Source organism: Petromyzon marinus, chromosome 26 (assembly GCF_048934315.1).
Source record: "Petromyzon marinus isolate PM22_M1 ecotype Great Lakes invasive population chromosome 26, UKy_Petmar_22M1.pri1.0, whole genome shotgun sequence".
NCBI classification, from domain to species: Eukaryota; Metazoa; Chordata; class Hyperoartia; order Petromyzontiformes; family Petromyzontidae; genus Petromyzon; species Petromyzon marinus.
In genome coordinates, this window is record NC_133692.1 from 4,938,159 (window position 1) to 4,955,059 (window position 16,901).

The window sequence follows — 16,901 nt, forward strand, 5'->3', positions numbered from 1 at the left end:
TTTGCCTTTAGAGGCTAACCCCCTTTTCCTGATGACGACCGCTTGTGTTGCGATCGAAACGTCGTAATTTGTTTTCATTTTCTTTGAACCTATCTACGTGACTTTACCGAAAGACCCAAAGAATATGAATTCCTGCAGTCACGAAAGCTTTAAGTCAAGAACTTTAAAGCCACATTCGGCGAATTTATTGGTATCATTGGGACCCCTTCTGCCAATTTGTTTGCATGTTTTACCACAATCATGTGTGGTTAATACAGACTTGATGCCTTGTGTGTATTTGGTGTTTGAACATCTTAACGCCTGTATTCTTGCTGGGGAGGGTAAAGCCGATAAAGACAAATCTTTCTTCGTCTTATTGGTATCGATCAAGAAAACGAATTTAGCGTGACAACCACTGATGGTAACCAGGCTTCGACCGCCAAACCCGCTACGCTTGAGAATTCACATTCACCGCAGGCGGCTGGTTGAAAGCTGAATTTTAACCGAGGCTCACAGTGGTGCCGGCCCAAACCATGGCACACCTGTCAACCCCTTATCAGTGCCTACCTTATTACATACCAATTCTGATCTTATTGATCACCCCGTGCCCTTATAAGGCTCAACGATAATCCTACAAAGTCCCATCACAAGGGAGAAACACAAAAAAATGACACTTTTTTTTTACTCAATTTCCCTGAACAAGACGACGGGTACAGCGTATGGGCTGACAGGTATGCCACGGCAGCAGCAGCAGCAGACACGGATACTTGATGTTGATTTGCAAAAGGAAAAATAAAACTCTCTTGGTTAAGTGTTGCGGAGGCTGTGGTCGCCACTCAGAGACGTGGAGCGATGTGACTTGATGCCCCGGTTCATAAACACGAAAGAGGAGGAGGACGCGTCATCACAGCGATTCACCACTCACTCCGCTACTCCCGATGCAATCATCTGGCTCATCCACCACCTCATCGTAAAATAATAGTTGCTACTCCACATCATTGGGCACACGGAGAAGCAGACCACTCTCGTGACGTCACATCCATATGCACGTTACGGGGACAAAGATCGCCCGTGTAGGCATGAAAACTGTTCAGGAAAGGGGGAGGGGGGGTCGTTGTTTTGCGGTTCATGTACCTGGCCAACCCGGCCAATACTGCGGTTTTTATGAACCATACAAATTACGTGTGATGTTATTCGAAAAAGGATAAGCCATGTGTGCTGGCGTCACGCTTAAAATTTGAAAAATTATTAGCAAAAGCATTGAATTGGAATAACCAAGAGCAACGTTGACCGCTAATTGGCAGACGAATGCTCATTTGCAGGCCAGCCCTACGTCACCATGCATCGCACAGGGACAGCTGTCATCAGGAGTCTGCTAAGCAAAAACAAAACTACAGCTGGGCATCGTAACGACTGAATGGGAGATGCTGGAACATTTCCAGCACGTGTCCCTATTCATGGAAATCTTTTTCCGAAAAAAGCAATGAACGTCTGATCCCCGAAACATCCAGCGAACCCCTGGATGAACTCGGCCTCAAAAAAATGGTGGCACAGGCGGCCAAATAGGTGGTGCCAAATGCAGCCACCACCTATTCGGTCACTGCATTCATGCGTTTTCAGATGCGTTTCTGCGGCCGTCTGGAACGCTCTTTCTTCCGATATTAGGAAGCCACTGGAGCTATGCACTTTTAAGTGTAGATTAAAACTCATTTCTTTGGAAATGCTTTTAGTGCTTAGTTTGTCCATCCCCCGCACCTACGAATAGCACGGTTGGCTACGTACAGTGCGAAAGACGTTCAACATGCGTATGTACATTCAAGCGGAAAACCCAGCGAAAGCCCCACGGACACGCGACCATGAAAATACTACACAGACCGTGGGGGACCGCACTGTGAGGCATGGCATAGCCTTGGTTAATAAATCATTCAGCGGAGGCATTGGAGTATCCATTGGCGGCAAATATAGTTACGGGGCATGGAAGCCCGGAGCAGGATTGGTTGGGAGGTGGGGGGAGGGGGGGAAGGAAGGGAGTGTATGCAGTTTATAATGAGTAGGTAAGTTTCAAGGTCACCTAATGACGAGCTGCAGACTCGCATTCAGCTTCCCCCGAGGCTGTCCGTTTGTCTGTCAGTCCTGGACATGTACTTGTGCGTTACTATGCAAGGGAGACGTGGGTTCCCCCGACGCAGGCATCGGCTCTCTCCGTCGGGACTTTTGGCGAACGTGCGCCACTGGCACTGGGTGGGTGGGGGGAGGAAGGAGGCTACCTGCACCAGGTGTCTGTCCAGCGCGACGGCGAGGTGTGTGACGTGGTCCAATGAGAGCGGCCGCAGAGAGGCGTCCACGTCGCTGGCGGGAGCGTCGCTCGGGGCCGGAGCCGTGCGGATGCGGAGCAGCGGCGACGCGAAGCCCAAGCCCAGCAGCGTCTTGAGCAGCTGCAGGGCGCACACTGCACACGCGCAAACACAAAGATTTCACCCCCCCCCCCCACCCATCTATAGCCTTCAGGGCTGTTGGGGCAAGTGTTGCCAACCAGCACATGTGCCGGCCGACGCGGTGCGCACGACGGGGTGGTGTGCCCAGCCTTTGTCTCCCCAGCGGCCACGTTGAGTGCACCGCGATACCAACCTGGCGGCCTCCGTTTGATTCCCAGCCGCGGCTCACGTAAGCGGCGGTGCGCGATATCTGAACCGGTTCTGGGACGAACTCGCCGCCCCCCACCCCGCCGCCACCCCCCCCCCCCCCCCCGCTAGGTCGTCCCGGACGAGACGAAGGCACGCGCAACGCGCACAAGCGGCGAGGCGCCCTGAAGTGCGTTGAACTGCACTGATCCGGGCCGCACCACCTGTGTGACGAGAGAGGCCTGGAGGAAGGCACGGCTGCCCTGGCCCGCTCAGCGCCGCTCCACTCACGACTCGGCGCCAGAGGCAGCAGCTCCCAAAAAAAAAAACACTGCCATCGTCGCAAACAGCTTGTTACCTTATTTTTGAAAATTACAGCCCCCAACCACCACCACCGCACCCCCCCCCCCCCACCCAAAAAGAAGTAAATGCAATTTTGATGAAGGCATCCAGTTGGCTGCCCGTATATCCGTCGGGTGAGCCAGGAGTCATTTATTCCAACCCTCCCTTATTTACGACTTTATTAAATGTTTAACGCAGCACGCGCAGGCCACGTCGCGTGCGTCGCGATCGACGGCTCCCTCTGACCGCCCGCGGACCCCCCCCCCCGCCCCGGGTTGAACCCGCGAGCGTTGAAGATTGACATCCCAACGGCGTCTCCACCCCCCCCCCAACCCCCCTCACGCCCCCCCCCACCCCACCCTCCTCCATCGCAGGCTGATAATGACGCAAAGAGAAAAAAGTGGCGAAACCCCCGACGCGTCGTAAATAACGGCCGCCCCTTTAACGTGCCCGCAATGCAATCTGCTCCCGCGAGCGGGAATGTTTATATACGTGCGCGAGCGAGTGAGCGAGCACGCACGCACGCACGTGCACGCTCACACTGGAGAGGCGCGGGACCATTCGGATATCCCTCGCTGATGTCGGCCGTGAGGTTGAAACTGAGGTCACGTCGCCGGGTTCGTAGCGCATCGCGCTAAACCGCTACACTGCCGCCCCCGTCCGTATAGCCTGAACAAACTTTCAAGGCAGTTGCCGTTAGCGAGTGTCTTTGAAGGCCGGCACGGCACACGAGGGGGTGTGTGGCCGGCACCAAGCCTGGCCGCCTCTCTCTCCTCAGTAGCGATGATTAGACATTGCATCAGGTACTGATTTGAGGCCTCGTCGACCTAGGGAAGGCCCAGGACCAGTTCAAGTAGTCGTCACCGGTGTTGGTTGTGCACGCGGCAATTGAACTCGGGTCGCCGGGTTCGTAGCGCAGCGCACACGTACAAAAACACACACACAGGGACGAACGCAAATACGAGCGCGCGTGCACGTGTGCGCGCCTGCGTGTGCAGGTGGGGGGTGGGGGACAGCCCGGTGCGTTTCGGCGACAAACATTACGGGGCACGCGCGCGCACGCCAGGTCACGTGTAATCAAGCCGCGCTGGCCGCGGTCCCGTGTTCCGGATGTCATCGCGTGAAAAATGATTATTAACACCGGCCGAGGCCCAGGGCACAACACCGTGGCGCGACTCCAATTTCTAAAATGAGTTCCAACGCCAATTTAGTATCAATCAGGGCCACGGCGGCACCCGGTGAGGGTGGGCAGGCGGGCGAGCACCGTCCATGCAGGCTGTTCCGACCCTCCCACCCCCTCCTTCCTCCCACCGCCCCCCCCCCGCAACCGAAACGTTACACCAAAGCGTCCGTCAAGAGACTGCATCCGCGTGCGATTGCAGCGGCTGCATCTCGCCAGAGCTTGACGCCCATTTATTAAGCGGACGTCAAGCGGCTGTTGAGTGGGAACGGCGAGCATCCCGTGGCAAATACCCACCACGCAGCCCCCCCCTCCCGCCACACAGCCCACCTCCGAGGACCACAGACAGGCGTTTACAGGACTTAATTGTGATTCATGATGCAGGATGAAAATTAAAGGCAAGTGCCAGGCCCACGCCAACAGGTGCACGTCGCAATTACCGCGCGGGCGGAGAGGGGCGCACGCGGGCGGACGGGGTGAGACAGCGACGAGTGCAGGCCGCGGCACGGACAGCCCACGTCGGCCTGCCCCTGCCCTGCCCCTGCCTGCCAGACACCCTGCTCATCAGTGTGCCTTGCTGACACCCAGCCCACCGGATGATACCTACCTGCGTGGTACCCTGCAACTATTAGAATAAGGCCCAAGTAGTACTCTGTACAGATGACACCTTCAACCTCAAACTTACTGCCCATCAAAACAATGTCTGCTAGACACCCTGCGCCCCCCCCCCCCCCCTCAGGACGCCCTGCTCATTAGTGCACCTCACCGACACCCAGCCTACTGGCTTGCTTGGCGTCCTGCGCATCTGTCAAGAAGACACCCGGCCCACCACACTGCCCGCTAGAAGACTCCCTCGCCCATCGGACACCTTGCCCCCATTGCCACGCAGTTGGCTGATCCACTGGGGTCCCAGCACTCTGGACATCAGGACATCGTGCCAACAAGACATTCTCTCCTGCCCACCAGACAACTTGCTCAGCAGACCCCCCCTAGCTCACCAGGTACACACGCCGCCCAGCAGCGTGGACGCGCACGACAGCCCGCCAACCAGACACCCTTCAACCCCGCCGTCACCTTGCAGCAGCCCAGACGCTCCTCGCTTCCCGGTGAGCGGCGCCAGCAGGACAAGAGGATCCACACTGATGCATCCACGCACCTGCAGCTCCCCCACGACCCCCGGTGAAAAGAACAAAAAATAACAACAACAACAACAAATAAAACAACCACGAACACAGAAAAAAAACACTCGTTTCTGCTTAGGGAATTTCCTCAATTGGGGTAACTTGTAATTGACTGATTAATTAGACGCTTTCATCTCGAGCTCCCGCAAGAATTGCACGCTTGTTTTTTGTTTTCGAGCAGCAAATTAATCTATAAACGTCACAGCTTCTGAAATCTCCCAAGCGACTTAACAGCTTGCCTTAAATTGGGTGTTTTATCAGCTCTGTCAACAATGCAACACGCTCCCTTTGTGCCATTGCGCGCGCGCGCCTCTAGATTAAGTTATCTGCACTGCCGCTGCTGCTGCTGCTGACGGGGGGCTCCGGCGCGGCAGTCATCGTAGCTCGATCTCGGCTGCTCCCGCTCATCGCCGCTGTAAATCTCACCTCTGAAATTGCTCCAAGCTGCCGGCCACGCGCTGCGCGGAGCTGCAGGATGTTTTTATTTTTTTCTCTCGTCGTTGGCAGGCGAGCGGACAGAGAAAACGGACGGACAGACGGAAAGACGGACGGACGGACGGACGGACGACTAACGGATGAATGGACTGAGTGACGAACAGACGGGGTGCACTGACAAAAACACGGATCGACGAATGGACTCGCAGACAGACGGGATTGACTGAAGAACAGACGGAAGGATGGGGGACTGATCAACTGCCGGATGGATTGATGAACTGACGGACAAATGGACTGACGGACAAACGGAAGGTATGGACAGACGGATCGACTGTTGGACGGGCGGACGGATGTGATTTGTCGGCAGCACCGATCGTGGGCCATCGCAGTCTCGTGTCTTTTTTTGAGTTGTCGGTCGATTACTGCCTGGGTGCCTGGGTTACATCACGGGGCCCTGAGAGACGGCGACGGTTTAGCGAGGCCTTCATTCAGCAGTGGATTGATCAAGGCCAATTATGTATGACGATGATGACGAGGACCATGGTGTGTGGGCATGACCGCCGCGCCGATCGAATGACAAACGCAACAACAAAAAATCCAACGGCGTTCGTGCTCTGAATGCACAACCAGGTCACGCGTCCTGCACTGCCCGGGATGGATTTGAAGTTACGTTGATAACAAAGACAAAACTCTAAAATGACGATCAGGTGTCCCCACCATAGCACTAAAGTGGTGGCACCGTGCACCGACATATTAAAAACGGAAAGCAGTGATGTCATAGCGATGTCACCGGGGGGACGGGGGGCGGTTAGAAGTCAGCATGACCTTGACTTGTTTCCACAAATGAAGCTTCCATACTCTTTTCGTCTTTCAGTAAAGTCACATGAATAAAAAATAATAATAAAGAATCACGACGTTTCCATCGCAACACAAGCAATCGTCTTCAGGTGAAAAGATGAAGCTTCCAGCAAGTCGTGGCGCGTAGCCCCGGCGAGCGATGCGAACAGGTGGCGTGACATCGTGAAGGTGAGCGGGCGGGCCGTGGTGCGCGGGGGGCAAGGTTGGTGGTACCGGGTGGGGTACGCGTGGCACTACGTGACCAAGCATCTCCCATGGAGGGGAAGGCGACGCTTGGGGTGAGTGATTTACAGAACGCCGAGCGCCCACGTTGGTGAGGCGTGCGTCGCGATTCACGGGCGGTCTCTTCTGGGTTGGGTCGTCGTGTGGGATACAAAGTTATTTTTACTGTAGCCCTCCACCACCCAACAGAGAATATCAAATCAAGTCGTCGCGTTATGGGCAAATATAGAAACTGATATTGTTATCGGCAAAAACTGGGATGCGAAACGTCGTAAACAAAGTGGTTAAATCTACGCTGCTTTTTAACATTCGTCTGGCTCTGCTGATAACCCAACTCAACTGGCATAATTGACTTGGTCGTGGAGGAGTGTGAACTTGAGGTGAGTCACACAAAGGGTGACAGTGTTTGGCAAGCGGCGCATGGGGTGGGGGTGTTTGTTGAGGTGTGTGCGGTAACCTGGGACGAGGGGCTGTATGTGCAGCGGGGGTATGTTAAGCGGCTATATGCGGAGATGTCCACGATAGCCCCATGGCAAAGGTGTGGCTGGTGTGGGTAGATATAGGGGAGTAGTGAACCGATCCTGGGCATCCCCCAGGTCGACTCAGCCTCAAATGAGTACCTGGTGCGGTGTGTGAACATCGCCACTTGGGAGACAAAGGTGCTGTGCCGGCCTTCATAGGTGCTCGCTAACAGTACTTGCCCCAACAGTCTGTTAACACTATACGGGGGGATCTTTGCCTTTGTGGTTTTGGTAGAGGTGTGAATTTGACCGCAGGCAATTTGTTCCAAGGGCCAGCGTGCATGCACACAGGGCTTTGGCCGCATGGCGAAGAGTGTGCGGAGGGCGGAGGGGGGGAAGAGGGGGGTTTGCAGGGAGGGGACGGGGAGGAACCTCACGACCCCTCACCTCGATGCCGTGCGCCGCCTGGCACCCGAGCAGCGCCGAGAGCAGCAGCCAAGCGCTGCCCAGCAGCTCCGACTCGCACGGCGACGCCGGTGGCGGCCACGGTGACTCGTCGTCAACCGGCGGCTGCACCGCCTCCTGCAGCAGCGCCAGCAGCCGCTCGCTGGACAGCGCCAACGCCACGGCTGACGCACGCGCGCAGCAGGCACACACGCAGCAGGCACACGCGCAGCAGGCACACGCGCAGCAGGCACACACGCAGCAGGCACACGCGCAGCAGGCACACACGCAGCAGGCACACACGCAGCAGGCACACACGCAGCAGGCACACACGCAGCAGGCAAATGCGCCGTGGGTGACGGCGACGACAGGTGAAGCCAGAAGCCCGGCGCTGCTGCCAGGCTGGGCACCGTGCATCCCGCACACCCTTCCCCGTTGCCGGAGCGGTGAAGCCGGCACGAGGCGTGCGGAGAGATGCATTGGCTCAGGTTGCAAGGTTCACTGCACCACGTGCCAGATCTAAACTAAACAATTTTTTTTTATTTTACCAGATAAGAACCACTGAGCTATATAGCGCTTTTTCAGAAGCGACCTGGCCACAAATGATAGTTCAACGAAGTGGCTTATCATCATGTGGAAATGTATAGCAGCCAAAAACTCGAAACGTAATTTCTAAATGTGGAGGGAAAAAACCTAGATGACCCGGAGAAAAATCCACGCGACCATGCGAACAGAGACATGAAAACTCCAAATATACAGGCGTCAGGGCCGGTATCGAACCCACGGTCTCCTGTATACCAGGCGAGGTAGTTAACATCTCACCACCGTGGCACCCCACAGTGGGACATACCAGATATTGCACTTGTCGGTTCTGCCTTAGGTGGCATCAATTTAGTGGATTGCAATGTCTTTAAGAGGCCAATAAGGGTGGGTTCTGTGCTAACAGTTTGGGTTTGCCAATTTCTGCTCTGGCCCATGGACGGGCATTCGAGGGGCTTGTGACAGAGGAACCATGTGACCAACAAGCTATTAAGCCAGACATAAGCACATTCCTTGGGAAGAAGCAAGGCCAGCTGAGCTTATTTTGAAGTCATGTACTTGTATTAGAAGTTTCCCTTCTTCGTTGACCCACCAGTGTCACGTAAATATGTGATGCTTACATATATGCGATTATATATGGTGTGCTTATATCCAGAAATTCCAAACAGCTGACCCCCGTGCATGACTGGTCATACCCCTTACTCCCAAAACTAATTGTGATTGGCTGTCAACACATCGCCACGCCTGGCGGAAACCGACCACGAGGCACATCGCAACCCATCGACTTGTCGTTTCAAATTTCCCTCTCGTGCTCGCAGCACACGCACCGCATCGATCTGCGCGAATTGCACGCAGGTTATATTTCGAGCGATGCAGTTGGGCTAGCGGTACGAATCTTCTTCTTCATCACGTCTCCTGTCCAACCTACACGGGTCTTTTCCCAATATTCTGCACAGGCACACCGCTTCTGATGATGGCATTGCCAAATCTTGAGTAGTGCATTGTGGGTGCTGCAGGGCTTCACGGGAGATGATTCACGGTTTGCTTCTCCTGACCAGCACTTGGTTCGGTACGAAACAAAACCAACCGAGAAGACAAGAAAAAACAAGCTCGCGTAAATATATAAATGTGTCGTTAAACCCGCCACCACCCGGCACAGCCAAGTTGGTAAGGTTTGTCACGTAAACAGAATATGCCAATTCGTTCCTAGTACAGCACACCGGTGTGTTGGAGAGCAAAGCCACACTTGTAAATGTTGTACTAGTAACAAATTGGCATGTTCTGTTTACATGACAAATCTTACTAATTGGCTGTGTCAGGCTGTTCTGTTTACGTGACAAATCTTACTAATTGCTGTTAGCGAGCACCTATGAAGGTCAGCACAGCACATGAGGGGGTGGGTAACCAACACCACGCCCGAACGCCTTTGTCTCCCTAGTGGCAATGTTTACGCACCGCACCAGGTACTCATTTGAGGCCGAGTTGACCCAGGGGAGGCCCAGGACCGGTTCAGATAATCATCACTGGTTTAAGCCGTGAGCGTAAACCGAACTCGGCTCGCCGGGTTCGTAGCGCAGCGTAGCGCTGACCGCCACATCACCGCTCCCCACCGCACTCACGCACAAATGCGCAACGCGGCTCTCGCAAAAAAATGGAAATCTGTGAAAGTTGGGTTAAAATTATTACGCCGGGTCATCGCCCTCGCACTCAAATTGCCACACATGAGGAGGGCCCATGTGGACAGGGGTTTAAATAATTCATTTGCGGTAAATGCGCACCTGCATAAAAAATATATTACAGCGCGTCTCGATCAATCACGCGAGGGTTCTCAAAAGCGTGTTGTGGGCTGGTAAACGCACACACGTCCATTATGGAAATTGGACTAAATTACTTTCCTTAATCCACCGGCTGTCCGCCTGTAATTTCCACCCACCTTTGAGAGGCAAAAAAAAAATAGAAAAAAAAAAATCTTGCGCAGTTTATCGGCCCTGCAGCGAGCGTAATGAAATGACTCCTAATTACAGCCGGCAAATTACGGCGATTAGCTGTTACTGCCAAAATAATTAATTCGGCGTACCCATCTCGAGCCGACGGAAAAAGCCAAGCGGGGAAGAAAGCAATGGCGGCGAGGAAGCGCGCAAGGGGGCGCGAGAGCGGGGAGAAGCGCGGGGGGGCCCACGTCGCTTCGCATTTACGAGGCCATGGTCCTCTCAGTTATTTATAAGAGATACTCGAGCCGAGAGTGGAACACGCGAGATGGAAACGGTTTGTTTCGCTGGGGCGCCCCAGCGGAATCGGCGCACGAAGCTGCGGTTAACGTGGATCATACATACGTGTATGGATATGTGTATCGATATGTGCACGTATGTTTTAAAAGTCACTTGACGGTAAACACAGCTCGGTAACTTGGAAGGCACAAAAACTTTACGCATGAAGATGACTGCTGATCCCGTGTTCAAAGACCCGATGCTATGCCGTAATTTCTTTTCAGATCGTCGCGGCCGTGGAAAATAATGAGGCTGGGTTAAGTCTGAGAGTTGACGCAGGGCCCGTTAGCGCACTCGCTGACCTTCCAGTCGGGTCGTTTGTTTAAAATGAACGAGGGAGAGAGCGATAGCGCTCGGCACATTCGTCATCAACGCCGCCGAATGACAGAGAAAATACAGTGCGGCCCAAAAGTGCGTTTACCGGGCCACAATACAGATGGTGCTTGTTTTAGATATTTCAGGCAGTGGACCTTCTTCGGAGCTGGGTCCCGAGATTAAACATCTGCCGAGCCCTTTGTGCCTCCACAGTAATAGATGGTGATCCCCATCGATCATCATCATCACCATGGGCCAGGGTAGATCCACCGCTGGGTGCAGGCCTCTCCAAGCCACCTGCTCTCGCGATCCGGCGATGTAATAATCCGCCAAGCAACCTGCACACGCAAGTCGATTTCATCGCTCCATCTCCTCCTTCTGGTGTGCATTCCATTTTTTTGGTTGCCGCTTTGTCACCACTCTCGACCGCCGGCCATCGCCATCCCTTCCAGTGACGAGTCCTGCCCTAGCCCACACGTTTCTTAGAAGAGTGCATTGTGCCTTAACCCGCGGATGCTCTCTCATCCACGTGGTTCCTCTGTCTCCAGCCTGATGTGATCCTACCTGCTCCGTAAGCTGCCTCGCGACTGACCATCCCTCTGCTCACGTCCGTCCGCAATGTAATAATAATAATAATTTGTATTTGATCGAGTGCCCTTTACTCCAGGGCGTCTCAGAGGGCTTCACATGCGATACGCAAGATGCATCACGTGTCATCTAAACACATTTGAAAAGGCACCCCAAGTGGCAGCTATCCCCATGCGGCACAGGGCGATTCAGCACATGGCCTGCAGGCTGGCGATAAGTCTGCCAGGTGGGTGAGATTTCATTCTATTCTTGCGTGTCGCAGCAATAAGTTCAGGAGCCAATGCCCGACGTCTGCCGCTGGCCACGAGAGGGCTTCAGTGGAAAGTTGCTGTGGTTTTTCTACTCCCCTGCTGAAGAAGAGAAGACTAAAGCGGTTTACTATGAGGTCCATAGCTTGGGTTACATGGCCACAACCGTGCTGTTGCTTGTCTTTAATTTTCAATTGATTCCATTTCGGAGTGTAGGATTGCTATGAGGTCCAGCCAAGGGAACCCCCAGGGGTAGCTGTCCCTGTGCGGCACAAGGTGACTCGTCACCTTGCCTGCGAGTGGGCGTTAGTCTGCCAGTAGGAGGTGATGATTGCCGCTGTGCGCGTAATCACAAATAGCAAAAAGAGGTCTCGCGTTGTAATCACGGGGCGACGTCTCTCTAAACCCGTCGGGGTTTTGCCACCCCATCCCCCCTCCCCCACCGCCACCCCCCGCCCCCTGCCCCCCCACCCCGGAGTTACGTGACCAGCATCCGTGCCGCGTTGAAGCGAATAGCCACCATCGCGGAAAGCAGAATTCTTTCCCTCTTCTCTCGACGCACGCAAGCGCGCGCTCATAAAGTTAAATTCAACACCCTGTTTGTATTACCTCCCAATAATAAAAAAAGCAAGAGCCAAGAGAACGACGTTAATTTCCGACGCATACAAAAACACATTTAGTTAACGGTTTAAGCCACCGTTAAAAGTGTAATGGGAACTTGGGAGGAGTTTCCCGGTGAATTAACAAAATATTCAAATAATTTAAACCATTACGATCGCTCCAATAATTACAGCTGCTCCACGGCGAGCGGGTTGAGCGAGCGCCCCGGCTGGAAACGCCGCTAATTAAGGCGGAGATCGTCAACGGTGCCTCTTAGCTCAGCGGGCGGTGAGGTGGATGAGGAGGGAGTGGTGGGGCGGGGAGGAGAGAGGAAGTTAAGGGGGGGGGGGGGAAAGGGAGGCAAGGGTATTAACGGAGGCGACGACGGTGATGGTGGTAAGGTGGGTGAGGGCAGTGGGTGGGGAGAGATGGAATAAGGAGGGTGAGGGAGTGAGGGGCACGGCCATGGATGTGATGGCAGTGACGGTGGTGAGGCTGAAGTGTGGTCGAGATGTATCGTGACAATGGAATGGGCGATGAGATTGGCGAGGCTGGAAAAGGTTGGCAATGGTGGTGAGGTACGGTAAGGGCTGTGATTTGAATTAAGGTGGTGAGGGCGGTGAGGATGGCGTGGTTCCCAGGCGTCGGTCCACGCCCTCGGTGCTGTGGAGATAGAGCGAGGGCGGCGAGGGTGGTGAGCGCGTGCGCGAGTCTCACCGCGGCTGTCCCCGGAGTTGCGGCCCCAGCTGTCCCCCGCTCCCTGGCCCAGGCTCGCGTACACGAAGGAGAACGCCGGAAGCAGCACCGGCGCCCTCGCGCTCTTCACTCGCTCCACCACCCGGAACACTGCTCGCCACGCAACGCACACCACACTGCTCACCACACCGCACGGCTCACCGCACTGCACGCCACGCAATGCATACCGCACTGCTCACCACACCGTACTGCACTCAACATCGTACTGCTTGCCACACCACACTGCTCGCAACACACCGCACGGATCGCCACCCCGCGCAGCACACATCACCGCACCCCCCACCGCACCGCACGCCGTACTGCTCACATCAACCGCACACCGCATCACATCGGGGGCACTCCAGTGAAAAATATATTACAGCTCTGAGAACTACTACTGCAGCCAATCAAAATTGGTTTTGGGGCTCAGGGAGCACAGTAATGGAAGTGTGAAATAACCATAGATAGTTAAGTGGAACCCATTCATCAAACTGCTGAGGGTTAGGGTTGAATCCTTGCAACAATCCTGACCACCAACATCCAGCACCAGTAAAGAGCAACAATTCCGGCCACCAACACCAACCACCAACTCTGGCCACCACAGCTCCGGCTACCAACGCCGGCCACCAATGCAGGCCAAAAATGCCGGCCAACAACATTTACCACTAACGCCGGCCACCAATGCCGGCCACCAACATTGGCCACCAATGCTGGCCACCAACGCCGGCCACCAATGCCGGCCAGCAACATTGGCCACCAATGCCGGCAACTAACGCAGACCACCAATGCCAGCCAACAATGCCGGCCACCATCACCAGCCACTAACATTGGCCACCAACGCCGGCCACCAATGCAGTCCACCAACGTCGGCCACCAACGCCGGCCATCAACATTGGCCACCAACGCTGGCCACCAACATTGGCCACCAGCCACCAACGCTGGCCACCAACATTGGCCACCAACGCTGGCCACCAACAATGGCCACCAGCCACCAACGCCGGCCACCAACATTGGCCACCAACACAGGCCACCAACGCCGGCCACCAACGCAGGCCACCAACGCAAGCCACCAACGTAGGCCACCAACATTGGCCACCAACGCAGGCCACCAAAATTGGCCACCAACCCCGGCCACCAACATTGGCCACCAACACAGGCCACCAACGTCGGCCACCAACGCAAGCCACCAACATTGGCCACCAACACAGGCCACCAACGCAGGCCACCAATGCAGGCCACCAACATTGGCCACCAACGCAGGCCACCAACATTTGCCACCAACGCCGGCCACCAACATTGGCCACCAATGCCGGCCACCAGCATTGGCCACCATGGAGAGAGATAGAGCGGAGTAACTGAGGGTGCCCGCCAGCGGATCCGCCCTAACCGCAGAGGGCTGCACGTGGAGGCACACCTTGGTAGAGCAGCCGGAAGGAGACTTCCTCCGAGCTGTGATCCAGGGCGCCCTGCAGCTGCAGGTGGCAGAGAGCTCCGAGCATGAGGGGCAGGTTGCACACGTCTGTGACGGGGGCGGGGGGGTTCGACACACGCAGGGGCCAGACGTTCCGTTAGCGCGGCGTGAAAGGGCACAGTTCCTCGAGCACACGGACGCGCTTTTTAGCCACTTACCAACGAGCGTAACCATACGGTTTTGCTGCCATGAGACGCAAGGACAGATTCGTTAAATCAAGGGGGAGGCTTTTTTTAACTCGGGTAAATAAGTAAAGCCTGTGACCGAATCACCCAGAATCCACCCAATCTCATCAGATATCATGAGCCAAGCAGGGTTGAGCGTGGACAGCTGTGCTTGGATGGGTGACCGCCGTGCATAACATGTTTCATAGGCGGCTGCAGGGACTACGTTGCTGGGGTCTTCTGCAGTGGCCCTGTGACATTTGTTTTGACGCAAGGCGGTAACACCACTGGACCCTGTCTCCGAACGGGCAAAAAAAGTGTTGAACTCCGGGGGGGGGGGGGGGGGCGGGCGGCTCCATCGCACGCACGGAAGCTGGGGCAAAGTTTTTGACATTGAAACAATCGACACGCGTTGGCGTTAATTTGTGACTGGTCCGAGTTAAAGTTTTGAAGAGGTTTCCCAAGCCCAAATCACCCTTACCGCTCCTAATCTCGTGGGATCTTGGAAGCTGGCCAGGGTTGAGGTAGGTTAGCAGTTGGATGGTGGGAGACTGCCTGGGAATACCACCGTGTCGTAGACTTGGTCTGTGAGGATAGTGTGTGTGTGTATTTCCTCTGTGTTCCCCAGTTTACTCCCACGCGAAGGCAAAACACTCACTGATGCCATTGGCCAAACATTCCGATGTGGCAGGACCCTCCTGATAACGAATCTCGAGACTCGGCATGGCTTTCCGGGGAAAAATAAAGGATGCAATTATGATGATGATGATTAACATTCCACTAATTTACCTATGTGAATGCTTTAAAGAATAAACATACCACTGTGACCTCAAAAAGAAGACGCAAATAAGAGGCGATGTTTCATGGCAAAGGCCCTTGTTCGCAGCACACAGAGACGGCCAGAGAGGTAGGTGGATCCCACAACGAAGAAGATAATTTGGGGTGTGGGGGGGGTGGAGGGAGGGCCGCAAAGAGAAAGCGATGGATTGAATCAGCGGGAGAGAAGCAGCCGGTGGCACAGGTCGGTGACCCTTGCACTATTCCTCTGCCCCCCAGGTTGCCCTGAAGGAAGAGGGGGCAGGCAAATGTTATCGGGTCTCGTTAACCAGTTTACGTCCGATTCCCCGTGGCTCAGAGATGCCAGACTGATTTATGGAGCGCCCCAAATGCACGCGCGTCTCAGGACGCTCGCCTCGCGATACGGCAGAAAACTGCCAATTCGGAGAGTTTGAAGAGGGCTTTTTTTTTACGTTAGAGAACAGAATTATGGGTAGAATTGTACAGGCCAGAGAGGAGATTGAGACGGCGCTGCGGCGCAAGTTGTGCACCGAAGGAAGATGCCTGGAGGGTCAACGATGCAATTTACAATGCAGCAATGTTGAGTTGTCGACAGCGTCAAGGGTCGTTGGAGCAGGGAGTATGCGGCGGGGAGTAGCGTGAGATAAGAGGGGAGTAGGGTGAGATTAGAGAGGAGAGGTAGGAGAGTGTGTGGAGGGGAGGAGAGTGGCTTAACACGTAGGCTTTTGCAACGAATATCATCCATAATATAGGTTTTTTTGGGTTAGATCGCGTAAAAACCTATATTATGGGAGTAGAGTGAGATGGGAGGGGAGAGGTAGGAGATTGCGTGGAGGAGAGTAGAGTGAGATGAGAGGTAGGAGAGTGAGTGGAGGGGAGTAAAGTGAGATGAGAGGGAGAGGTAGGAGAGTGCGTGGAGGGGAGTAGAGTGAGATGAGAGGGGAGAGGTAGGAGAGTGAGTGGAGGGGAGTAGAGTGAGATGAGAGGGGAGAGGTAGGAGAGTACGTGGAGGAGAGTAGAGTGAGATGAGAGGGGAGAGGTAGGAGAGTACGTGGAGGAGAGTAGAGTGAGATGAGAGGGGAGAGGTAGGAGAGTGCGTGGAGGGGAGTAGAGTGAGATGAGAGGGGAGAGGTACAAGAGTGCGAGGAGTAGAGTGAGATTAGAAGGGCGAGGCAACAGGAGGTAGGTGAGTCTTCCTTAAAAACCACTGGCGCCAGCGAGCATGCCGCGTCCCCATGCACGGCCGTAATCAGTAACTAGTCCTCTGCTCAAGCACGTGATTGTGATGTAAGAGTTCCATAAAACACTATTTGTGATGGCTGAACGCCACTCATTAGCAATGTTAATAGTATGTTTTGAATATTAAAATTAACGAGTGCCCACGTTATGATTGTAAATGACTGACTGCAAGCATTGACAAAATAATTATCATTGTAGTATTATTATGGTTCG

The 16,901-nt window shown here is 54.7% G+C and overlaps 1 protein-coding gene across 2 annotated transcripts in view; it reads right to left on the minus strand.

Annotated features, from left to right (window-relative positions):
• Positions 1 to 16,901, minus strand: part of MEI1 (meiotic double-stranded break formation protein 1) — a 90,456-nt gene that overhangs the window by 16,946 nt on the left and 56,609 nt on the right. For both annotated transcript variants that reach the window (XM_076069890.1, XM_076069889.1), the window contains exons 23-27: positions 14,431 to 14,535; positions 12,999 to 13,127; positions 7,727 to 7,908; positions 5,197 to 5,278; positions 2,247 to 2,428 (exon numbers count right to left, since the gene is read on the minus strand). In XM_076069890.1, the coding sequence (XP_075926005.1) occupies positions 2,247 to 2,428; positions 5,197 to 5,278; positions 7,727 to 7,908; positions 12,999 to 13,127; positions 14,431 to 14,535 (680 nt within the window). The remainder of the gene's footprint in view (positions 1 to 2,246; positions 2,429 to 5,196; positions 5,279 to 7,726; positions 7,909 to 12,998; positions 13,128 to 14,430; positions 14,536 to 16,901) is intronic.